Source organism: Anabrus simplex, chromosome 4, assembly GCF_040414725.1.
Source record: "Anabrus simplex isolate iqAnaSimp1 chromosome 4, ASM4041472v1, whole genome shotgun sequence".
Taxonomy (NCBI): domain Eukaryota; kingdom Metazoa; phylum Arthropoda; class Insecta; order Orthoptera; family Tettigoniidae; genus Anabrus; species Anabrus simplex.
This window is the reverse complement of record NC_090268.1, coordinates 249,441,367-249,468,116: the sequence shown is the minus strand read 5'-3', so window position 1 is coordinate 249,468,116 and position 26,750 is coordinate 249,441,367. Positions and strand designations below refer to the sequence as shown.

At 38.7% G+C, this 26,750-nt stretch overlaps 1 protein-coding gene across 2 annotated transcripts in view; it reads left to right on the top strand.

The window, feature by feature from the left end:
- Window positions 1-26,750, top strand: part of JMJD6 (Bifunctional arginine demethylase and lysyl-hydroxylase PSR) — a 193,076-nt gene that overhangs the window by 37,961 nt on the left and 128,365 nt on the right. For both annotated transcript variants that reach the window (XM_067146429.2, XM_068227229.1), the window contains exon 3: window positions 4,103-4,255. In XM_067146429.2, the coding sequence (XP_067002530.2) occupies window positions 4,103-4,255 (153 nt within the window). The remainder of the gene's footprint in view (window positions 1-4,102; window positions 4,256-26,750) is intronic.

Sequence of the window (26,750 nt, the reverse complement as noted above, 5' to 3'; positions counted from 1 at the left end):
AAATCGGGAAAAGCGCGTTACCCTACTGAGCTGTTGTGTTTAAATGTAAATTACAGTAAAAACCATCGACTTAAAGGAGTAGTTATGACAGAAATCCTTTGAATGAAAAGGACCTAGGATAGGTTACAACCTCATTCTGATCATATTTTATAACTTATTTCATCCCCATGAATACAAGTGTAATTGTTTAATGTAATTGTTTATTATAATGTAGGGAACGTATCATTTTTTCCCCATTACTGCATCATACTGGAATTGTTAGCTGAACAGTAACCTTGAAAGTTGTCCGTTATGAAATGTACCCTAATTTTAAATATTAATGCGACTGACATCTACAATAAACAGTTCATAAACTTTACAAACAGCAGTAAAATACTGTATTTCCCCTGCTTTGTGTACTGTGACTGAAATAGGCCTACATCAAACCAACCCCCTGTGAGTGGCAGACACAGATGAAGAATACACCCACGGCATCCCCTGCCTGTCGTAAGAGGTGACTAACAGGGGCCCAAGGGGCTCTCAACTTGGGAGTGTGGATTGGCGACCACGGGGCCCTTAGCTGAGTCTTGGCATTGCTTCCACTTACTTGTGCCAGGCTCCTCACTTTCATCTATCCTGTCCGACCTCCCTTGGTCAACTCTTGTTCTTTTCTGACCCCGATGGCATTAGAGCATTCGAGGCCTAGGGAGTCTTTCATTTTCACGCCCTTCGTGGCCCTTGCCTTTCTTCGTCCTTTACTTCATTTTTCGAAGTGATGGATCCCTTCTTTCTTCTTTTTTCTCTCTCTCTACCCCGTGTGGGTGGGGAACGCAAACGAAAAATACACCCACAGTATACCCTACCTGTCATGAGAGGCGACTAAAAGGGATGATTGTCTTAGAACCATGAAACTACTTTTGATTAGTACCATCATGCGGGGAACACCATGGGTGCCTTTACTTGCGAGTAGTACCACTATATTAGGTACGAAATAGGTTTGTGATTAGTATAAGCAGAAAATTGGTTCTCCTGTGGGTTTCCAGTACCCATGAGTCGTACCCTTGTGAGCAACACTGCGGGTCTGGGCGTTGCCTGGGAGTTGTACCACTATATGAGCGACACCATGGGTCTGCGTTGCCTGTGATTAGTACCCACTGTGTGAGGAACACCACGGGAATACTGGCGCCCGTGACTAGTACACCTTAGTGAGGAACCTCCTCGGTTTGCGTTGGCTATGAATGGCGCCATTGTGTGAGAAACACCATAGGTCTGCGTTACCTGTACGACGTACAATACTTGTGAGTAGTACCATGAAGTGTGGACCACCGTGAGTCTTCGCTACTTTTGATTAGTACCCCAACATGACAAATACCATGGTTCTACTTTACTAGCGATAAGTACCATTCTGAGGGGCCTTAGACCTGGATTTTGGACCCCTTTAGACATCAGGCATCCTCGATTCAGGATTGTGATGAGTGTTTTCAAATCTTTACTTGTCTTGAATTTCATGCTTGCTTCATATGTATATACGAGGTGTGTTCAAAAAAAGACCGAACTGTGGCTAGAAAAACTTTATTATGTAGCTTACATCATTTCACAGACTGTCCCCTTCAAAATAGTCCCCTGCACTATCAACAGCGTGTTGCCAACGTTTCTTCCACTTTTCGAATGCTTCCTGGAATGCACTTTCTTTGATGGCGCGAAGTTGCCTCGTCGCATTCTCCTTGATCTCTTCAATGTCTTGGAAACGATGTCCTTTCAAGGTGGTTTTCAATTTGGGGAATAAGAAAAAGTCTGCTGGAGCCAAGTCGGGAGAATAGGGCGGATGGGGCACAACAGGAATTTGGTGTTTTGCCAGAAACTGCGGACCGAGAGAGAGGCATGTGCTGGCGCATTGTCATGGTGCAACATCCAGGATTTGTTTTCCCACAGTTCAGGCTTCTTCCTGCGCACAGCATCAGTCAAATGCGTTAAAACATTCTCGTGATGGACAATGCCTTTCCAATCAAAAAACACAATCAGCATCACCTTGATGTTTGAACGACTCATTCGTGCTTTTTTCGGTCGAGGAGAACCTTTCCCCACCCACTGTGATGATTGCCTTTTGGTTTCGACATCGTAACCGTACACCCACGTCTCATCTCCAGTGTTTCCACAAACGTTTTCCCAACTTTGAAGCAGAACTTCACGCACACGCGTTGTTCCTCAAGCTGTTTCATTATAGAATTCGATGAACATGTGACACACGCAATCACTTCAGAGGCTCTAACTCAACTGATAATGCAGGCAATGGAATGCGGAAAGCAGCGGTCTGTTGTCAGAAGTTGCCGCTAGGCGCCGCCACAGTCACAACTCGCTCAATGTTGCGGTTTGCGCGCAATTTACAAAGTTCGGTCTTTTTTTGAACACACCTCGTATATTTTTCTTTTTATTCATGTCTTGCCTTTACTTTGATTTTGACTGATGATGGTCTCTGGTAAGACCAAAACTAGTTTCAACAAATATATAACTTTTTTAAGGTTACAACAAATAGTATTGAATAGGTGGAAACCTTTAGCTTTTGTTTTACACTGTAGGAAGGGGAGTTAAGGATTGGAATAACTTACCAAATTTCCAATTTCTTTGCAGTCATTTAAGAAAAGGCTAGGAAAACACCAGATAGGGAATCTGCCACCTAGGTGGCTGCCCTAAATGCAGATCAGTAGTGATCTGTTGACTGATATAGAATTCTTTATTATGAATTAAACTTGCTATGATGTAACAGGATGCAAACATAGTTCCCAATTTGAAATACAATTGTGTAACTATTTTGAGGTAGTCAGCCAAATGATTCATGCCATGAGATAACAGTTGTTCACCACCGGCCACACTGCTACCATCCAAGGCAGTCGCCGTGTAACAAGACCATCAACAATATATCATAGTATTGATTGCCCCTCGAGAAACAGTACAATCGATCATTCTCGAATTTACACCAAACAATTCGACTATCAGCTTGTGGACAAGAATGTTTGGAGTGGTGTGAAAAAATATTTATTAAAATGTTTTTTGTTTCACAGATTTTGGTGTTATTCATAGAATTTGCATTATTTCGGGATTTCAATTCACTTCTGGACAATACGAAATGTGTAAATACATGAAAATACAACCTTCCTAATCTCTAAACAGCTGCTATAAGCGTTAAGATTATTTTCAGTGATTTGGGTAGTCTCTGTTACTGGTATATATGAATACATTCATATACATAACAGTGAATGGAGAAACTTTGTTTTTAATTTAATGTTCTTTGTCCTGTTACAGAAATCAATTTAGTTTTTCACAGGTTTTTGCTATATAAAAAAATGTTTACATATTTTTGAATAAATTGCAATGCTTTTAAATTGAAGTATTTCTAAAATTCATGATTGCCGGGCTGAGTGGCTCAGATAGTTGAGGCGCTGACCTCTGACCCCAACTTGGCAGGTTTGATCCTGGCTGAATTTGGTGGTATTTGAAGGTGCTCAAATACGTCAGCCTTGTATCAGTAGATTTACTGGCTCGTAAAAGAACTCCTGCTGGACTAAATTCTGGTACCTCAGCATCTCCGAAGACCATGAAAGTAGTTAGCGGGACGTAAAACCAATAACATTATCACAATATGAAACTTAATTTATCCACCTTATTCAATACTATGAATTACAATCTAAAAGATTAAACATTACAATAACATTGTATGCATGGTTTGGCTCTATTGAGCATTCATCAGTACATACTTAAAGCATAAAATAGTTGTCAACTTGTAGGGATAAAAAGTCTCTTTTGAAGGATTCCACTGTATATATGTTTCTTAAAATATGACATTCGGATTTAAAATATGATAATAAAATGTGCTGCTTATATTGTTCATTGTACTCCATTGTACTCCAAGAATATTGTTCACTTTGTTTATTAATGTTTAATTAATTGTATTTGTTGTGATTTTTTTCCTGTAAAATTGTTCTACTTCTAAGGAAATGCATTTGGAATAAGTTTTGAATGTAATGGACTTTATTGATTTCTTATTTGTTTATTTCTAGTACATAAGCTGATGGACATTCTCTGTATTGTCCAAAATAAATTACATTTTTAAACCTTTATTTTTCAGAGATTAGCCAAGAAATACCGTAATCAGAAGTTCAAATGTGGTGAAGACAATGAAGGATACAGTGTGAAAATGAAGATGAAATATTACATTCAGTATATGATGTGTACTCAGGATGACAGCCCACTCTATATCTTTGATAGCAGCTTTGGTGAGGTACTTTCAGGCGCATGTGTTGCAGATCATTCTGTATGATTGTTTTTTTTTTTTTTTTGTAAAGAAAGGGTACATTACTTGTTTTGAGAGGATTCTTTGTTCTTAGAATCTAATGATATATTAGGGTTGTTCAGTTGAAACATAGAACTGGCATTGCTGTGTGCTGCAAATAGTTTGACGGTGCAGCCAAGCACTGCATAACTTAGTGTTTATAGCAACAGCACTGTATGTGGTCAGTTTGAAACATGTATTTGTGGAGTAGAGAATTGAAGCATCAGTGGTATGTAATGAATATGCTGATATAAGTTCTGTTTGGTATGATTGAATTCTTATGCAGAGAAGGTACTGATCATAGAAGGGAGAAACATACCCAAAACTTCCGACGGTGGTGCGACATCCATGCTATGGCAACCCTGATACGGGAAGTGTAAAATAGTAAAAATTACCCCAGAATGGTCACCAACCTTCTACAAGGATACAACACAGGAAGAAGAAAAGGAAGAAGCAAATAAGGTATTTTGACAAGCAAAATCTTTGAATGCAAGCCATGTACAGGGATGCAGGTTTAAAACGAAACACTATGTTTAGCTCGTACACATGCTGAGTGTGGAAGTGGACTCATGTGCATGGTGGATCTTCCATGTCTTGGACTGGTGCCTGTAATGATATAGGAAAAAAAAAAACATCTCTGTAGATATGATCGTGAAGGTCAGTTGCTGTACATAATAGCTCGTGTGCTGTAAACCCCAGTGTTGGTTCTATACTTAGCGTTGTGCACAGGGAATTGGGAGGTCAGAATGTGTGTTCAGAATGAGTACTTCAGCTCCTCTTCGATGAACGGGAAGCCGTACGAATGGAATATCTCAGCCAGTACTTCTCGGACAGACCACTTTTCATTTAGCAAATTGGGACCAGTGATGAAACGTGGTGCTGCCATTTTGTGCTGGCAACTAAGAGTTGAAATGGAAATATTCTTCATCACAGAGACTAAATAATGCAAACTCGTTTCGTTCAGCCAATAGGGCCATGTTTATACTATTCTTTGATGTCAGTGGTCGTCTGCTGTTGGAGTAGCTTGTAGTTAGTGCCTCTGTTAATGCCCAATGTTATTGTGACACATTGCAAAAGCTCTGCAGAGCCGTCAAGAACAGACAGCTGGAATCCTTTCTCGGGGTGCACTTGTACTCCACAATAATGCACATCCATATATCAACAGAACAATGAATGCACTGTACAGTTTTAGCTGGGGTCTCGTAGATCACCCATCTTACAGCCCCATGTTACTATCATGAATAAGATCATTTTGAAGGGTGAGTGTTCTACCCCAGTTACACCCAATCAGTGCTAAACCCATAAATATACACTATATTGTGCAGTGATGAGCCGCCGTGCTAAACCCGTAAATTGAAGTTTTCATGCAGTTCTCACTTTTGATAAGCCCATAAGAATTAGACTATGAATCTCATGTTAAACTGTATTGACTGTTGGAACTTCTTACAAAATTGTACAACACTATTTTTATCCTCCTAGTCAATAGGTACTATATATTTTACGTCCAATTAAGATGAAACTTCACACATAAATAGACATGTTTCGACCTGGCATTGGGTCATCCTCAGTAAGACATGTAAAATGAATTAAAAACATTGGAAACACACAAAATGACATGTTAGTTAAAAAGTTTTTTAAAAAGTTTTTTAAAAAGCATGATGAAAGTTAAAAACTTGTGAATTGTTGATCGTTAAAACAGTCTTGAGCTGGAGGTTATTCTGTTTCAATGTTTTTGTTGTCCTTTGGTGTGATTCAGTTAGTGTCTCTATACTGTTGACGTAGTTGTTGTGTTCTGACAAGGGCTGATATACATAAGCATTATTGAAGTTTAAACCGTCTGATTTTAGTCTGGAAAATGGATAATACAAATCGAATTAAGGTTGAAAAATGGTGACTAACAGGAACAATATTTAGATTAAGTTATGAAGAACGAAAATTAATTTACGTTACGTGGCCCGCTTGTATCACCTGTGTTCTCTGACTATGGAGTCCAGCTCTCGACTGACTTGTTCCTGCAGTCGAGATGCAAGACGTGTTACTACAAGGAAGTGAAGTGGGGAAATGGGGCGGGGCTTGCGGAAGAATGGGCATGTGTGGAATAATGGGGGTGGTTACTGAAATCGAGTGTAATAATTGTGAGTTCTCATGTTCCTGCTTTTAATTCATTTTACATGTCTTACTGAGGATGACCCAATGCTGGGTTGAAACATGTCTACTTATGTGTGAAGTTTAGTCGTAATTGTACGTAAAATATATAGTATTGACTGGGAGAATTATAAAATAGTTTTGTACAATTTTGAATACGTGCAGTGACCGACCAGTTAAAATGTTATAGTACCAATATAATGTCCAATAACGGACCATTATATTGGTATTATAAATTTACTCATTAAGGACAAATATTTCATGTTCCCTATGGGAATCAACATCTATATCAGTTAAAATGTTTACACTTTACAAAGGAAAAAATTAAATGTGTCCTCCTAATGCAATACAAAACATAATTACATCATTAGATGGAACAATAAAATTCAAATATGTTTTGACTCGTTTGAGCCATCTTCCGTCTGTATCATTTCTTTTCTTTTCTTCTTAGGTTTACCACATTTTTTGGATTCAATTTTGTTTTATATTAACCTTTTTTCACTGAATTTGTCTCAGATAGTTATTTATTGTTCCATCTGGTGATGTAAATATTGTATATTGTTATCGTTTTTATTTCCGTCTGTCTTTTTTTTTTTCATTTGTTCCTTCATTATGTTTTTAGCACATTTTTAGCTTGTATTATGTAGATTTCTTTAACCCCCTCCCCCCCTCTTATTTCACTGAAGATGGCTCAGATGAGTCAAAACATGTTTGAATTTTATTGCTCCATCTAATGATGGAATTATGTTTTGTATTGAATTAGGAGGATGCATTTAATTTTTTCCTTTGTAAAGTGGAAACCGTCAATACGGAATGATTCTAATATCTTGTAACAGTTCAATTGTTGCACGAGAAATTCAGGGAAGTTCTAAAGGAGAGATAGTTCACTTTCTGTGTATTTACATTATGATTTTGTTTCCTAGCAATTATGAAATATATATCATCTGTGCTTCCAACCACAACAAAACTGGCTGCACTGCGAAAGAGGAGATGCTTTAGCAATGATGGAATTGAACAAATTTTTAGTTAGTAGTGATGTAGATAATGGCTTTCCGGGCAAAGAAAGTGACGGTGAATATGATCTAGGAGATGTTGTGATAAAAAGTGACAGTAAGGATGCGGACAATGATATCACTGAGGAAGATGAAGGTGAAGAGAATGAAACGGATATAAATAAATAAATAAATAAATAAGTTATCGTAATTTTCTTGGATAGCTGGTCGGTTTACTCTATAATACGTCACATTTCCTGTTCACACAATTCAGCTGTTGCAGAATATATATATTACATGATGATTCTCTGAAAATAGGTTTCCTTCTATGTTTGATCAGTTCAGCACTGGGGCAGGGTATTGTGGAGGATAACAATGAATATTACAAGAAGGTGTTAACAGTTTATTAATTTCTACAAATAGTAGACTTAAGCCGGGCTGAGTGGCTCAGACGGTTAAGGCGCTGGCCTTCTAGCCCCAACTTGGCAGGTTCGATCCTGGCTCAGTCCGGTGGTATTTGAAGGTGCTCAAATATGACAGCCTCGTGTCGGTAGATTTACTGGCACGTAAAAGAATTCCTGCGGGACTAAATTCCAGCACCTCGGCGTCTCCGAAGACCGTAAAAGTAGTTAGTGGGACGTAAAGCAAATAGCATTATTATTATTATTATTATTATTATTATTATTATTATTATTATTATTATTATTATTATTAGACTTAAGAAGTGGAATGATATGAATGTGAACAAAAATTTGTGCAATTTTTGCATTTACAATGCTCATGACAAGCTGAAAAAACGTGTGTCAACCATATGATGTAGGGTTGCGTGTTATACCTTACCACACTAATGTCCATTTTTAGACTTTGAACATTATCATTGTAAATTTATGCTTAATTTCAGTTTATTATGTTAAAATGCCAGTTGCGTAACTAGTAGATCTATTTTTCAATAATCGCACATTCTTGGGGGAAAAACCAGCGCAGAAGGAGTACGTATACATAATAGACCTAGCATTGAAAGGGTTAAGGCGTTACAGATACTTCAAAGAAGTATTTCAACCAGCAAACTTCTTTTTGGATGTACAGAAAACTTGTTAAGCATTCAGACTGGTGCCAGAATGGTGGTGGTGGTGGTTATTCTCTATAGACTCTTTTGAACTGTTATCAGTATGCTGCCATGTTATACTGTATGTTTACCGATACATACAGAGTAAGTTTCTATACACCGGTTTATGTTTCAGTTGAACAACCCTTAAATATTGCTGTTGATATGTGTGCAAGAGAGAGAAAAAATGTCAACAAAAATGGTGCAACATAAGTCTGTTCCAAATTTTTAACAGGAGGTAAATATTCCCTGCATTTCAAATAGACTGGGACATGTTGGCTGCCATTATGCCAGTATTTTTAAGGTTTTCTTTCTACTTAAACCTTTTTAAGTGTGTTGTTCATAACTTTCAAAATTTTTGGAATTTCTGTTGATTAAAAAATATATGAAATATTGTATAAACTATTGTATAACAAATAGATTACCTAAAGCACAAAAATTAACATGGGATATCTACAAAAAGAAATGTCTATCAATAAATGCGAAATTAAAACACTACAACAGTTATAAAACCGGAAGCTACATATGCAGCAGAAACACTTTTTCACCTGATTGCATCAACAAAAAATACCATAAAGATGGACAGTGGCAGGTAATACCTAACAAAGTTGTGTACAAAGAGCTAGAACCCATTACAGATACTATGCGTAAGGGAGCCTGGGATTCTTTGGACATATCATGAGGATGCAGAATTCGAGACTTCTGAAACAACTAGTACAACACAATCTCTTCTGAAAAAATACCACAACAGTATGTAAATGGATCAGAGAAGCAAGAGAGGATCTGAAGGAAATAGGCCTTACAACAGAAGACACCACAAATAAGATAAAATTGAATACAAAACTCGAGAATACAAACCTTCGCTTTACCCTTACATGAAACAAACCAACAACACGCATATTTTCAACTGAGGAAAGGGCACGAAGATCGGAGCGTCTGAAGTAGTACTGGGAGGACCGCAAAGCCCGAACAATCCCTTCAAAGAGACCTGAACGATTTACTGACTAAAGTGATCCTATGCAATCATAAAAGAAGAAGAAGAAAATGAAGAATATATCTAACAAATAATGGACTTTGATCATCATCATTGTAAATTTACTTATAAAGTATCTACAGGAAACAGATGGAGACCAGCAACGTATTTTCTAAGCATGCGTGGATAGATAGGCACAAAAGAAACCCATAGAAATCCATTAAATAGGAATTTTTGACTGCAGCCTAAATCAGTAGAAGATGAAATGGTGACAATTTCCCCCAAAATCATATTCTAGACTATGGATGAATAAACGTTGCTGATATTCTTACTACAACAATTTATTTATTTAAAAAAAAATCACCTTTCTGATGATGATCCCCTTGCATGGTGAAGAAATAAACAGCAGCACAGAATATGACTTGCTCTCTTAGTGAAGAAAGTATTGTCTATTTCAGCTTCTGGTGCAGCAAATGAAAGAAATTTCAGTTCAGCTGGTAACTTTATTAGTGACAAAAGGAGCTCACTTAACCCACATACGGTAAATGACTCTTTCTTGATTCATCTATACATTAAAACAGTTTACTAAAAAAACAGCTTTGGCAAATCCGTCCGTCCATTCTACGAATAATAATTTCGTGTGGCTATTTCTAGCCGAGTGCAGCCCTTGTAAGGCAGACCCTCCGATGAGGGTGGGCGGCATCTGCCATGTGTAGGTAACTGCGTGTTATTGTGGTGGAGGGTAGTGTTACGTGTGGTGTGTGAGTTGCAGGAATGTTGGGGACAGCACAAACACCCAGCCCCCGGGCCATTGGAATTAACCAATTAAGGTTAAAATCCCCGACCCGGCCGGGAATTGAACCCGGGACCCTCTGAACCGAAGGCCAGTACACTGACCATTCAGCCAACGAGTCGGACGTCCATTCTACTGGACCGATTGCTTCATTTTTGTTTTATTCTCTCCGGAATTACTTGCTGGTGAATCATGAGACACTGGTAGGTGTCCGGTGTTCTCCATAGGACCTTTTTAATGGGCGCACCGCCCTGCCATTTTTAGAGACCGCCTGGCTAATATAACCTAAATATGTGCTAATTTCATAATATTAATAGGTACATATTTGAGTCATTGCGTACTCCAAATTAACATGTAAATACTGTAAAACTGTTAATTTAGATTATAAATCATTATTATTAACATAATTGCATGAATTGCATCAGAGATCAAATGTTTAGCTTGACCACTACGTAGTTGCGAAATGGGGGTCTGGATTAGTGTGGATTCGCATGCGGAGCCCTCTATTCCGCACAACATCACAAACCCGTATGGCAGTCCATGTGTCCACAGCAACCGAGTGGTAGGCCTAAGTCTGCTGTTACATGATTTGGAAGGAGCAATAGAACACTAGAAGTTCAAAATACTCTGTTATGTCTTGTTCGTGATAATAACACTAAAATAGTTCAATTTTGCAGTTAATGTTTACCTGTCTGATATTTTTGTTAACGGCCTGAGGGAAATGAATTGAAATTCTTTTCATATTGAAGTTTTATGTAGTATTCCCCGCCCAGCCACCCGGCTGACAAAAGTTTTGGGGAGAACACTGGGTGTCTTAAGTTCAGTTAACTTTGAGTAATCATAAAATCAAATCATTAAATGATCACTCCAAGAATTGCAGGTGAAGGCTTACCCTAACCCGCAATACATATATAGACTGAGATTATGCTTTTCTATAGTTCTATAGTTCTTCTTTTTAAAGTCATCGTCTAGCTGTGTCAATTGGTCATGAGCGTACCATCGCATCACCAACCTAATAGTCCTAGCAGTTACTCGGCGCTGCTCCACAAACATATTCCAGTTGGTCTGAGACTTCTGCGAGCTCCATCTTAGCCAGATACCTGTCTCTGGGCGAACACTTTGTCACAGTCAGTTGTCCACCAGGCATGTTTCCTCTGTTTCACTATCGGAACAGTCCCAGTGGCCACTTAGATTAAGTTGTCTCATAGTTGGTCCCAGTTGTTATGTTCCATTGTTTCCATTTTCTCTGTGAACTCAGACATTTTTAACTTTTCTAAGTCAAACTTAGTGGATTTGGCTGTTCGGGCCTTCCTGTTGTTCCTAGGTGGGAACCTAAGCTTTATTTTCGATAGGTAATGGTCTGAATCAAAGTTGACACCTCTTAGTACATTGACGTTCTGGATTTCCTAAAGTGATTTTCTTGAAATGGCCACATGGTCTGTCTGAAACTCTCCCAAATATTAATTTGGTGAAACCCAGGTCTTCTGCTTCTTTGGTAAATGTCTTAGGCCGTCGACTTCATTACAAGGTTAAGGGCCTTGCAGAGTTCCACTAGTTGATCTCCGTTTCCATTGGTCCTTTTTTGGCTCAGATATTCTCCAACTATGTGCCTGTATTTGACTTCCTTCCCTAGCTGGGTATTAAATCACCCATTACGATGATTGAAGGTCATTCCGGTACCTTGTTGATGACATCCTCTAGTTCCTCCCAAAACTTATCTGTGACTTCAGGGTTTTGCTTATTGTCATAGTTGATGGGTGTATGCACATTGACTACTGTATAGATCATATTTGTGCATCGGAAGGTTGGAAGGGACACTCGACTGTAAGGTGATTGGAAGTCAGTAACAGAGTCCATTATCCTGTGACTGATTTTGAAGTCAGTCCATTAACGTGGGACTTTTTCATCCTCCTTCAGCCCACCTTTTCCTTAAGTACCCGGTAGCCTTGAGACTCAAAAGCATGTTCATCCATATCTGGTCTTGTGTAGTGCCGTGAGCAGTATCTGATGTTTTGTCAATATATCTGTCAGATGTTTTAATTTACTCATCTTGAGCAGAGAGTTTATGTTCATTGTAGTGAAATAGTTGCATCGTTTGTGAATAATCTTGTTAGAGATTCCAGGACGCTCCGACTTGTCCCTGTAGCATGTTGGTGTGGGCTCCCTAGAATAATTTCTGTATGTTTATCCTCCATGCTTTTATTAAAGATTGTTTGGGGGGATCAGGGGTGTTACACCCTGATAAAGTTACTGTTGACGTGAACTCCAGCAGGTTTTACATCAGGATTCAGCTCCCTTAGATTTGCTGCCTTCCTGGTCTGTGGAGACCAATCTTCCCGATTGTAGTTCTTCAACCTTCCTTGCCATTGAGATGCCATCAGATATCCCCTTCTGCTTTGGAAACCGTTGACTAGTATAGTTATTGCACTTAATTCCTGAGTACTGGGCTGCCTCTTCTGCCATCTCCACTATACCGAGGTCCATCTTCTCCACTGCAGGTGCCATTTAGGTCTTCACTTGTAACTCTGAGCTGGGACACTTTACCAGATGCTACACACCGGGCCAGTGTGCTCTAGGACTCGGGTGGGCAGGGTTGCCACACACTGAAATAGAGCTGCCTCAAAATGAGTTTCCAGCCGCTACCCATCTGATTAATATTGTTACATTTATTATTAATGAGCATAGTCTATATGTATAAAATAAGAGTTTTGTCTGTACATTGCTCATAATTTAAAAAGGGTGGTATTTCTGTATCACAAAAGTAATTTAATATAATGGAATCCACTTTTGTGATTCTCAGTTCAATACGGAACAGCCATGAAGTTTTTAACTTTATAATTCTGAATCAGTCGTGTCCACAGTAACAAGGAAATGCACTTTTCAAATTTCCATAATTTCTGTCTGTATGTATGTATGTATGTATGTATGTACACGCATCACAAGAAAACAGCTGAAGAGAATTTAATGAAAATCAGTATGCAAAGTCGGGGAATATGTCGCTACAATCTAGGCCATAAATAATTTTATTTACGCTGAGTGAAATGGTAGTTTAGGGGAAGACTTGAAATTTAATTCTCAGTTATATAGTATTAAATTTACGATCATTTATGTCTTATACATTGTCATTGTACCGGCTGTGATCACAGAGATATTCATGAATTTGGATTTTTGTTACTAAGTCCATATGAGTGCCGAATCATGAGAAAATGGGTAAACAGAATTTAATGAAAATTGGTGTGTAAAGTCAGAGAATAACGAACTACAGTCTACGCTATAAATAATTTTATAAGACGCCCTAATATCACAGAGTCGAAAGTAAACTAAATGTGAAGACTTACAATATAGAAAGCTCATAAAATTGATCAACAATAATATTTGATAGGATTTCTGCTGCGTACCGAGTATTTTTGTAAAATTTGCTTTACGTCGCACCGACACAGATAGGGATAGGATAGGTAAGGGCTAGGAGTGTAAAGGAAGCGGCCTTGGCCTTAATTAAGGTACAGCCCCAGCATTTGCCTGGTGTGAAAATGGGAAACCATGGAATATCATCTTGAGGACTGCCGACAGTGAGGTTCGAATCCGCTATCTCCCGGATGCAAGCTCACAGTTGCGCGCCAATAACTACATAGCCTACTCGCCTGGTCATACAGAGTATAACAGCTTGTCTGAATATTGGTGGGAAGTAGCTGGGGAGTTAGATAACTTTCTTCTCTAGCATGCCATTCCTCTGGTTCATAAATTTTCTGATACTACTGGTATGTAACACACTGGTACATCATAGCAATCGAGCTATTAAATCTCTGCTCTGAGGCACTGATTAGAATGAGCGGTGTGTATATTTAACGGAATAATGGCAGAGGAGCGTTCACGGCAGTCTGCGGCCTGGTCATTCCAGCTCTGGAACTTTGGACTGTTAGATTGGCACCGTAGTACTGAATGGAAAATTAGTAGGGTCTGACACATCCCACTCTGATGAGTCTAGCGTCAGACCTAAGACGAAATGCTGGTTAATAGAGCAAACGCCTGAAAAGCCTTACATCTGATATGTTTTTGACACCGTGGTATTGTTCGTTAAAAGTGAGAAAATGTGCAGTTTTCATTTGATCCACTATTTTATGTGATAACATTGCTTTTAATCGCTACATTCTACTGACGTTTTTGTAATGACCTATGTTGACTTCAGTTAGGAAAACCACAAAGTCAGTCTTTCTGTGAATTCCGTAGCGAAGCACGGGTACATCAGTTAGTTAACTTATAAAACCGAGACCATCCCAACCAACAAGCATTGTTTTTTTAAGAGATATACATTTGTTTTTTCTAAATACACTTTTTTTCTTGATTTACATGCTTGCTTTCTGTTATATTATAGAGTATTTAGTTAGTCTAAATTTATTTACAAATGTAAGCTCTTCAATAAATAAATGTCGCATGCAAAGATAAATTGGTTCATAAGCCCTTCAGTTTATTAATTTGAAATGGATCACCCAAAACTTGGGGTACGTTGGGAAAATACTTTAATAATCAGCATTAACGTTTGTACTCTTTATTGCTATAATATTCCAATGTGTAATTGAAGCATCATAGACTGAAATTTAAAATTTTACTATTAGAATATCAGACATGGAAAAGTGATTAAAAGTTAAGAGAACTTAGGAAAGGATCAAAAGTTTTCGGGGAAAGAAAGAGTAAAGAAAAGCAGGTTGTAAGGAACAGCAGTGACACAATTTATTTTAACAATATTAAGAATAAATAAGAATAACCACATTAAAAGAAGCAAAAAAATTTGACAATCTTTAAAGGGGGATGAGTACGTGACCTCGAGCTAAAAAGCCACTGGTACTGCACTTTTAATGTTGAAACTAAATAAGACTGATGTCTTATTGAAGCTAGAAAAATTCAGCATAAGCCGAAAGACATACATAAACTACATTGTAGGCTGACTAATGCCAAACCATAATTTAAATTAGAAAAGTTTTGATAACAAAAAAGAAAGAAAATTAAAGTTAATTAACCTTTTCACTGCCGAGTTTTGGTGACCAGGCCAGCCCTCTGGGCCGGGTTTTTTTTAAGGAAGAAGCACTTTCACAGACATATGTTTACTGATACAATTAATGGAAAGCATATCGTCCCCTTAGCCCCGCAGCTCAATACGGGGTCGGGAATGAAGTGAGATCATATTTTACACCATATTTTTACGGCCGGATGCCCTTCCCGACGCAAATCTCAGTTGAGATAATAATGAATATGAAATGAATGATGGTGAATGAAACTGGGTAGGGAAGTGGAAGGAATCAGCTGTGGTTTATGAATAGGAGCTGTCCCGACATTTGCTTGGGAGTGCAAAAGGGAAACCACAACAACAACAACAACAAAAAACCCATCCTCCGGACAGCTGACGATGAGTTTCGAACTCACTCGCCTGCCGAGTTCAGAGCTTGTCTCCATCGTCGTAGCACGTTAATCCGCGTGGTTACTCCGCTCGGTGATACTGTTACTGAAATATAATATAAAATTGTTGATCCAAGAACTGGTATTATCATCATCATTTACATTTGGGAAAAAAGAATTTATCTGAGGAAGGGGTGACAATTCCGCATGAGATTCATAGTTACTACTTTGTCTTGCACTTTCTTGTAGTTCAATATCGCCACTTAGATATTCTCCATCTTCCTTATCAAAATATAGCTCTCTAGAATAACTTTATGACGAAGCACTCCATTTCTTCGTCAACAAGAGATTATTCTTCTTAGTAGGAGTAATAATATAAACAAGAGATGAATGTATACTTCAAGACGCCATGATGGCTACATGTAAGAGGGAAAAATGTTCCACTCCAACAAAGCTGAAATAACACCAGAATGCTTTCAAAACACGCGAAATGGAGTGGTATATCTGCCGTACAGAACCTCCTTGAGCATTTCCACGAAATCTCAAAGCATGACACTATATCGCGTACATTTGTAATATCGGTGAAGTACACACTGCACTGAAACGTATATATACGGGTTTGGCAGACAAGGCACGGTGTTCAATAACGTATATATATGGGTTTGGCAGTGAATGGGTTAAAGATCACAAGTAAACGTTAAGTTTAAATAGAGATAAGAAAATTGATTGACAAAAATTACAAAAAGTATTTGACTAGATTACAAGCTCTTGAAGAGAGATGATTTGTAGCACTCCTCCAGGGAGAAAAAGTTCAGCAAAACTTTTAAAAACCAAATAACAGCATTTAGAGCCTTAAGCCATAAAATTTCAATGACTAGTAGAAAAAACCCAGGTGAACAGATCTTCACTGGCAGCTAGACTAACCAGTTGTGACCACTATTTTTAAAAGGAGGAGCCTTGAGTACTTAGTGTTACTGATGAATGCAAAGAAAGGCAGACGAATAAATCGCTGTTAAATGCAGAGTCCAAACTACCATCCTGTATGTTTTTCCGTTGAACGTGAAAACTCTGCCACACAGGTGACATCTGTAGTTTATGTTAGTTGCTTCATGACATGTTGGCGTGATTCAGAGCTGCAGTAAAAGCATGCGTATGCGCTGGTGAGTGGGTGACCTTCTGATGGCTGAGTGCAAACTCTCAAGTCTGGTGCTAGCTTTATGTAGAGGGATGTAATGTTCTCAAGGCAGAAGACAAAAAAATAGAATAATAACAGGCCACAAAAAAATACAAAACAATTTGAAAAAAGGTCCTGAAGAAATATTAGTAATAATTTTCAGTAATTAATTTAGAAAAGATTAAATACTAAATTAAAAAGAATAACCAATCAAAGCGAAGACAGCGGCGAAAGGTTACATCATCGGTACCAATCAGTGAAAGTTGCCGATGACGTGGGCATCATGTCCAAGTGATAGTAGCCAATAAGAAAATTAGGCATTAAATTACCACAGGGTCAGCATACCTGCAGAGAAAGCACAAAAAATAGTTTTCTTTAAACCTGTGACATGAACGCACGCCAAGGGTGAACTTATACTCTTCCAGATTGAAGAGTTACTTGAATTAGGAGCAAGTTCAAGGTAAGATTAACGTCAATAAATAATGGAGTTGATCAAAAACGAGAGGTACCAAGATTTAAAGTATAAATATAAATTTGTTATCAAATTGCGAGTACGTTCATGTGAAGCATGAACCAAACAGTTCAAACAAATTCAACTTACATTAAAATGATCTTCGTAGCAGTAAACTGTACACTTTTCTGATATATCACCGGCATTTTCCCTGCTTGCCAACATACGTTTGTTCCTAGTTTTATGGTCCTTTGGCCCATTGATAAATAATTTGTTTGGGATGCTATGTGATATAGTGCACATCGAAACTGTACACCATTTATAACTTTTCTGCCTCACTGTCTGCACAGGATTCCAAAACATAACACTCAGATTATTACACAATGTATAGAAATTGTACTTAACTTTACCAGACACTAACATAAAGGAGACCGAGCTCGATAGCTGCAGTCGCTTAAGTGCGGCCAGTATCCAGTATTCGGGAGATAGTAGGTTCGAACCCCACTGTCGGCAGCCCTGAAGATGGTTTTCCGTGGTTTATCATTTTCACACCAGGCAAATGCTGGGGCTGTACCCTAATTAAGGCCACGGCCGCTTCCTTCCCACTCCTAGCCCTGCCCTGTCCCATCGTCGCCATAAGACCTATCTGTGTCAGTGCAACGTAAAACAAAGAGCAAAAAAAAAAAAAAGAACATAAAGGAGAAATATGTGAACTAATTCTCTTTCTCAAAGCACACTGTGTGCTATTTCGCCCACTAACACAGTCAACCTGGATGATTACGCCAGTCCAGTGAGATCGTGTACTTGCGTCACGTGACATTTTTATACTTCATGTTTGGAGATATGATTTCTATATTCTGACTACCCTCCCCTGCGAACCATGTGACCTTGCCATGGTGGGGAGGCTTGTGTGTCCCAATGAAACAGATAGCCGAGCCGCAGGTGCAACCATATTGGATGGTTATCTGTTGAGAGACTAGACTAAGGAATGGTTCATCGAAAGGGGGGGGTAGCAGCCTTTCGGAAGTGCAAGGGCGGCAGTCTAGATGATTGACTGATATGGCCTTGTAATAATACTCAACATGGCTTAGCTGTGCTGATACTGATACACGGCTGAAAGCAACGGGAAAATACAGCCGTAACTAACTCCCGAGGACAAGCAGCTCTCTCTGTATGAATGATATACTGATGATAGCTTCCTCCCGGGTAATATTCCGGAGGTAAACTAGTCCCCCATTCGGATCTCTGGGCTGGGACTACACAAGAGTATCCATCATCAGGAAGATGGATACTGACATTCTGTGAGTCGGAGCGTGGAATGTTAGAAGTTTGAATCGTTGTGGTAGATTAGAGAATCTGAAAAGGGAGATGGATAGACCAAAGTTAGATGTAGTTGGTATAAGTGAAGTACGTTGGCAGGAAGAACAGGATTTTTGGTCAGGCAACTACCGAATTATCAACACAAAATCAAACAGGGGAAATGCAGGATTTGGTTTAATAATGAATAAGAAAATAGGGCAGCGGGTAAGCTACTACGACCAGCATAGTGAAAGAATTATTGTCGTCAAGATAGACACCAAGCCAATGCCCACCACAATAGTGCAGGTCTATATGCCTACTAGCTCAGCGGATGATGTGGAAGTCGAAAGAATGTATGAAGAGATAGAAGATTTAATAAAGTATCTAAAAGGTGACGAGAATCTAATTGTGATGGGAGACTGGAATGCAGTGGTAGGCCAAGGAAGAGAAGGTAATACAGTAGGAGAATTCGGATTGGGACAAAGGAACGAAAGAGGAAGTCGTCTGGTTGAATTCTGCTCTGATCATAATTTAGTCCTTGCCAATACTTGGTTCAAACACCACAAACAACGGTTGTATACTTGGACGAGACCTGGAGACACTGGAAGGTATCAAATAGACTTCATTATGATTAGGCAGAGACTCAGAAACCAGGTGTTGGATTGCAAAACTTTCCCAGGAGCAGACGTGGACTCGAACCACAACTTGTTGGTCATGAAATGCCATCTGAAGCTGAAGAAATTGAAGAAGGGAAAGAATCCAGTGAGGTGGAAGAAGGGAAAGAATCCAGTGAGGTGGGATCTCGACAAGTTGAAAGAAACGAGTGTGAAGGATTGTTTCAAGGAACATGTTGCACAAGGACTAAATGAAAAAGCTGAAGAAAACATAGTAGAGGAAGAGTGGATGGTCATGAAAAATGAAGTCACTAGGGCTGCTGGAGAAATGTTAGGAAGGAAGAAAAGATCAACTAAGAATCAGTGGATAACTCAGGAGATACTAGACCTGATTGATGAACGACGAAAATACAAGAATGCTAGAAATGAAGAGGGCAGAAAAGAATACTGGCGATTAAAGAATGCAGTGGATAGAAAGTGCCAGGTAGCTAAGGAAGAATGGCTGAAGGAAAAGTGCAAGGATGTCGAAGGTTGTATGGTTCTAGGAAAGGTAGATGCTGCATACAGGAAAATCAACGAAACCTTTAGAGAAAGGAAATCTAGGTGTATGAATGTTAAGAGCTCAGATGGAAAGTCACTTGTAGGGAAAGAAGACAAGGCAGAAAGATGGCAGGAATATATCCAACAGTTGTATCAAGTTAAAGATGTAGATAATTTGGTTCTGGAACTAGAAGAGGCTGTTGATGCTGATGAAATGGGAGACCCAATTTTGAGGTCAGAGTTTGACAGAGCTGTGAGCGACCTCAATAGGAACAAGGCACCTGGAATTGACGACATTCCCTCTGAATTACTGACTGCCATAGGAGAAACCAGCATGGCAAGGTTATTCCATTTTGTGTGCAAGATGTGTGAGACAGGAGAAGTCTCATCCGATTTTCATCAGAATGTTGTTATACCTATTCCCAAGAAAGCCGGTGCTGACAGGTGTGAAAACTACCGCACCATTAGTTTAGTATCTCATGCCTGCAAAATTTTAACATGTCTTATATACAGAAGAATGGAAAAACAAGTTGAAGCTTTGTTGGGAGAAGATCAATTTGGCTTCAGAAGAAATGTAGGAATACGTGAAGCAATACTGACTTTACGTCTGATCTTAGAGGATCGAATCAAGAAGGACAAGCCCACGTACATGACATTCGCAGATCTAGAAAAGGCATTCGATAATGTTGTTTGGACCAAGCTATTCAAGATTCTGAAGGTGATTGGGATCAGATACTGAGAACGAAGAATTATCTACTATCTGTATAAAAATCAGTCTGCATTAATAGGAATTGAGGGCTTTGAAAAAGAAGCGGCATTCCAGAAAGGAGTGAGGCAAGGCTGCAGTTTTTCCCCCTCCTTTTCAGTGTTTACATAGAACAGGCAGTAAAGGAAATCAAAGAGGAATTTGGAAAGGGAATCACAATCCAAGGAGAGGAAATCAAAACCTTGAGATTTGCCGATGATATTGTTTATCTGAGACTGCAGAAGATCTTGAGAAGCTGCTGATTGGTATGGACAAAGTCTTGGGTAAGGAGTACAAGATGAAAATTAACAAGTCCAAAGCAAAAGTAATGGTGTGCAGTTGAACGAAGGCAGGTGATGCAGGAAATATTAAATTAGGAAATGAAGTCTTAAAGGAAGTAAATTAATATTGTTACTTGGGTAGTAAAATAATTAACGATGGCAGAAGTAAGGAGGACATAAAATGCAGTTTAGCACACGCGGGAAGTGCTTTCTTAAGAAAAGAAATTTGCCCACTTCAAACATTGATATAGGAATTAGAAGGATGTTTTTGAAGACTTTCGTGTTCAGCGTGGCATTGTATGGAAGTGAAACATGGACGATAACTAGCTCAGAACGAAAGAGAATAGAAGCTTTTGAAATGTGGTGTTACAGAAGAATGCTGAAGGTGAGATGGATAGATCGGATCACGAATGGAGAGATACTGAATCGAATTGGCGAGAGGAGATCGATTTGGCTAAAATTGACAAGAAGAAGAGATAGAATGATAGGACACATCTTAAGACACCCAGGACTTGTTCAGTTGGTTTTTGAAGGAAGTGTAGGTGGTAAGAACGGTAGAGGTAGACCAAGGTATGAATATGACAGGCAGATTAGAGCAGATGTAGGATGCAATAGTTACGTAGAAATGAAAAGGTTAGCACAGGATAGGGTGGCATGTAGAGCTGCATCAAACCAGTCTATAGACTGATGACTCAAACAACAACATTCTGACTACATTTTTGAATTTTGCATGAAATTTTTAATCAGATTAGTACAGTTTTAATTAAACCCCCGGATCATGCATGTCCTCTGTTATTTTTCTTTTGCTTTGTTTCTTTCATCTACGTACAATTCTTGTCTGCATCAGGTCTTGTTTGGAGCCATTTCTGATATTCCTATGTATTTCCTTGCTGTTTGCACTATAGCATCCCAGTATATCATCCTTTCTCTTTCTATATCGTGAACCTGCTTACACTCGATTGTTTGTCACTTTTCACTAATCATATCCATGTACTTGTCTAATTTCTTCATCCTGGGAATTTTTTACCGTTATCCGTCTGCAGATATTTCACATTCTCTATCATAAGCCTAGAGATAGTTGTCTACAGATCAGATAGTGGTCTGTATCATCAAAAATTCCCTGGAATACCTGCACATTCCCAGCAGAATTCCTGAATTCAAAGTTATTTATGATATAATCTATTATGGATCTTGTGCCCCTACCCTCCCATATGTAACTGTGAATAGCTTTATGCTTGAAGAACGTATTTGTAACTGCTAATCCCATAGTTGTACTGAAGTCTAGGAAATGCTTCCCATTCCTGTTAGCTCTGTATCTTCCTGGTGTTTACCCATCACCTTTTCGTATCCTTCAGTTCTATTTCTCTTTCTCGCATTGAAATCACCCGTTAGCACTGTCTTATTCTTGCTGTTGACCCTGGCTAGGATGTCACTGAGTGCTTCATAAAACCTGTCAACTTCATCTTCATCTGCACCCTTACGTGGTGAATAGACTGAGACAATTCTCATCTTAATTCCTCCTACAGCTAAATCTGCCCACGTCATGCGCTCATTTACCTACCTAACAGAAATGGTGTTACGTGCAGTATTCCTTATGAACAGTCCTGTGCTACAGACTATCCTTTACTTTTCAACACTTGTTAAGAATAATTTATAATCTCCTATCTATTCCTCATCTCTCCTTACCTGAATGTCATTAATTCCTAATACTTCCAGGTGTATTTTCTTTTCTGACTCAGCCATTTCTACTTTTTCTTCTATGTCTGACTGTTAGGTCATCAGCCCAGAGGCTGGTTGGATCCTCAAATAGCACCACCAAAAGCTATGCGGTTATAAGGAAACCGCAAAAACCAATGGCAGCACCAAAATGAGGCGTACTAGACAAGACGAGGAGTGAGGTAGTTTGCCATTGCTTTCTTCACTGGGTCAGAAAGTGCTATTGCAGCACGACTGGCTCTATGAGTAACACCTTTCATAACACTCAGATGCACTAGTTGTGCTCCGAATGTCATTACTCAGCACCACTCATACCCCAGCAGCTTCCATATTGTCACAGCCATGGATGAGTCTGGGACTTCGGTGAAAGCTACACTTTACTCTGGCCTGTGCCAAGAGATGGATACAAAAGTACTGTATCCATCAAGAAATGGCAGCAGGCAATTTATATGACCCATTAATATTGATAGTTCTCCATCAAATTTCATTTCATTCTCCAAGTTGTTTCCAAGGAGTCCCTAGCCTGTTAGATGGAATTGGGACTCCATATATCATAAAATAATGTGAAAAACTTTCTATCAATTTTGATGTGATGAAGACTACAAAGTGCTGGCAAATTGGCATGTCTGTAATTGGATATAACCCATCATGTCTTCTATAATACCATGCCTGCCTTTTTCTTTCAAAATGAAATGGTTTCTTGGACTAATCAGGTACACATTTCTCTTGCAATGGTTATAGGGGTGGATATGGTTTCTACAATATAGTAACATTTCATAAAGATGATTGGAGATTAAGACTCCACTCTATATAAAAGGGTACAGTGTTGTTGAGTTGGGCCTCATTTAGTGCCTCTTGTACTCTTTTTGTTTTGTATAGAGATGCCTATATCAGGCTATGTGTACATAAAACTGATGTAAGATGTTGCATAATATATGACCAAGAGACATTTAATTCCTAGCAAGTTGCATATGTTCAAGGAATAATAAGTCACAGCTGATCCACCTGGTATAATTCTGCAGTTATCTTGAACTTGGTTCATTCAGTCTGTTATGTCTTAAACTGTTGGAACAAAACAAACAGTAGCCAAAAAAGGAGTTGTGAATTTTGTCTTTTACTGTATTTACATTCTGTACCCGTGTCAAGAAATGGATACAAATCTATATACGTATGTATAAAATAAGAGTTTTGTCTGTACATTGCTCAGAATTTAAAAAGAATGATATTTAGTGTATCAGATGTGTCCACAGTAACAAAAAAATGCACTTTTAATTTTCAGTCATCTCTGTACGTACGTACGTCCAGGTCGGTGTTCATAAAAGAATCCCAGCTTGCTTCTCAGGGTATCAGATTTTATTAGTTATTTTACGTGGGATCCGAAGAAGGTTGATACGTCAAGCACGATGTTATCTAAACTTAGTCTACTCGATGGACTTCACCATCCGATGCATCAGTGGGGTGATACAACAACTCGAAAACGCATTACCTTAATTCTAACGTAGCTTACATTACTGTAACAAACTATAAATAATAATATCTCAAATAACTCTTTCTTAAACAATAATTGTTTATGAAAATCAAAATATAAAAATATTGGAAGAGAGAAATAAGTAATGTTCTTAAAATTCAAAGACTTAATAAAATGTTCATATATATACAGCTGATTTGTCAACTTCATTTGACATATGATCACATCCTTTATCTATAATCTGACCTCTCTTTATCACTTTAAAATGAGCTAAATTTCATTTATTTACATTCATCTTACTGATATGAAATATATTAAGAAATTGCAAACTCCTTCTGTTAAAGTTAATTTACTACAAGTTTATACTCTCTGATTTAAATTCATCATTCATTACATTATGAAGTGGATATAGAAATCTATATCACAGTTCTTTAATATTTACGTTTGTTAGCCTATCAGTTAATAGCTTGATATCATCTCTAATTTTAATAGCTTGATGTGATCTCTAATTTTAATAGCTTGGTGTGATCTCTAATTTTAATAGCTTGATGTGATCTGAATTATTTCCTATGATCTTGTCTTCTCAATATAAGCATTGGACGACTCGACAAGTCCCTTGTTTAATATGCAATATTCTTAAAAGAAAATGTCACCTATATTAATCTGGAATTATAACTTGGAATCTTTATTATTCTTATAAGATGCTCCACTTAATATAACTTGGTCTTCAGCAAAGGCACAATACTGTTTAGATTGTCTTTCTCTCTTGTTACCTTGGAACTGGGTTTTGTATTATTCACAGAAGACTATCTACTCCTTATAAATCGACACACACACACACACACACACACACACACACACACACACACACACACACACACACACACACACACGAGGCGTGTTTTTTAAGTAAGGTCCGTTGAAATAAGTACACAACGAGAGGTTATTTCAAAAAAGTAAATTTATTTTCAGAAAGTACATACTTCACTCCATTTTTCGACATAGTTGCCAAGTTTGTTCAAACACTTATCATACCTTGTAACCAATTTTAAAATACCCTCTTCATAGAAACTTGCCGCCTGCTCCGATAACCAAGAGTTCACTGCTGTTTTCACGTCGTCATTATCATTGTAGTGGTTGCCACTGAGGTGATGTTTGAGGTGGAGGAACAGATGGTAATCGCTTGGCGCAAGATCAGGACTGTAGGGTGGGTGGTCTAAAACTTCCCAGCCAAAACTGTCCAATAAATCGCGGGTCTGACCTGCAGCGTGAGGTCTTGCAATGACATGGAGAAGGACAATTCCCTTTGTCAGCATGCCGCGTCTTTTGTTTTGAGTTGCTCTGCGTAGCTTTCTCAGGGTTTGGCAGTATGCTTCTGCATTGATAGTGGTTCCTCATTGCATGAAGTCGACCAACAAAACACCATGCCTATCCCAGAACACCGACGCCATGATGTCACGTATATTAATCTGGAATTACAACTTGGAATCTTTATTATTCTTATAAGATGCTCCACTTAATATAACTTGATCTTCAGCAAAGGCACAAGGCACAGAGTCTGTTTGGCCTTCACCTTTACAGGCGAGTGTGTGTGTCTGCATTCCATGCTCTGTTGCTTCGATTCGGGCGTGATATGCGAAACCCATGTTTCGTCTCCAGTTACGATCTGACTCAAGAAGCCGTCACCTTCTTCGTCATAACGAGTCAAGAACTTCATCGCACACTCAAATCTTTGGTTTTTGTGGTCCTCTGTTAGGAGTTTCGGGACTGAACAGAAGTACAGTTTCCTAAACTTTAGGCATTCGGAAACAATGTTGTAAAGCACTGATCTCGACACATCAAGAAATTTGTTTGAGAGACCTGTTATTGTGAAGCGCCTGTTCTCACGAATCTTCGCTTCAACTGAAGCCACCAAATCGTCTGTAATCAAAGAAGGGCGACCAGAGCGGTCCTCATCATGGACGTTGTCACGGCCATCTTTGAATTGTCGTACCCACTTACGCACTTTGCTTTCACTCATAACAGTATCACCGTACACTTCGCAAATCTGTCGATGAATTTCTGCAGCAGACAGGTTCCTTGCTGACAAAAACCATATCACTGACCGAACCTCACATGCGGCGGGCGAGTTAATAGTCTTAAACATTTTGAAAGCGCAGAACAGAACCGTACAGGTTAGCTACAGAGCTGAAACTGAGCACAGTTGTTCCCGAGGCATGCCGGTACACGACGTATGCGCTCGTTGCGATATGCGCGCAAACTACTAGTGTCTACAACAAAACGGACCTTACTTAAAAGACACGCTTTGCAGAAGTCATTCACGAGAACCTAACATGTGAAAACGTTAATTCTGCAGACTAAAAACGGTATCACAACTACATTTCAAATTCTGCTGAGTTAAGAACAGTATTTCCTACCAGTTGACATAAAATTTTTGGTTACAAGGAACTTATCGTCCTCGGCCTTTAGGATGGTCTAGATCTGGTCCATTCTCCTTCACTGCTGGTGGGCATGACCCATCGAGTTTGGCAGTTGGTTCTGTAGTCGTCACATCTAGTCTCGGCTGATCATAGCTTTGGCTCAAGTAATTCCAGGCAACTCCTCTCCCATCCTTTAGTAAGATAACATCTTCTCTTGCATGTTCATCAGAAATACAGATACATATAACATCAGCTGATACATTGTGAAGTTTTCAAAGCCTAATAATAATAATAATAATAATAATAATAATAATAACAATCTTTTCCTTTCAATATC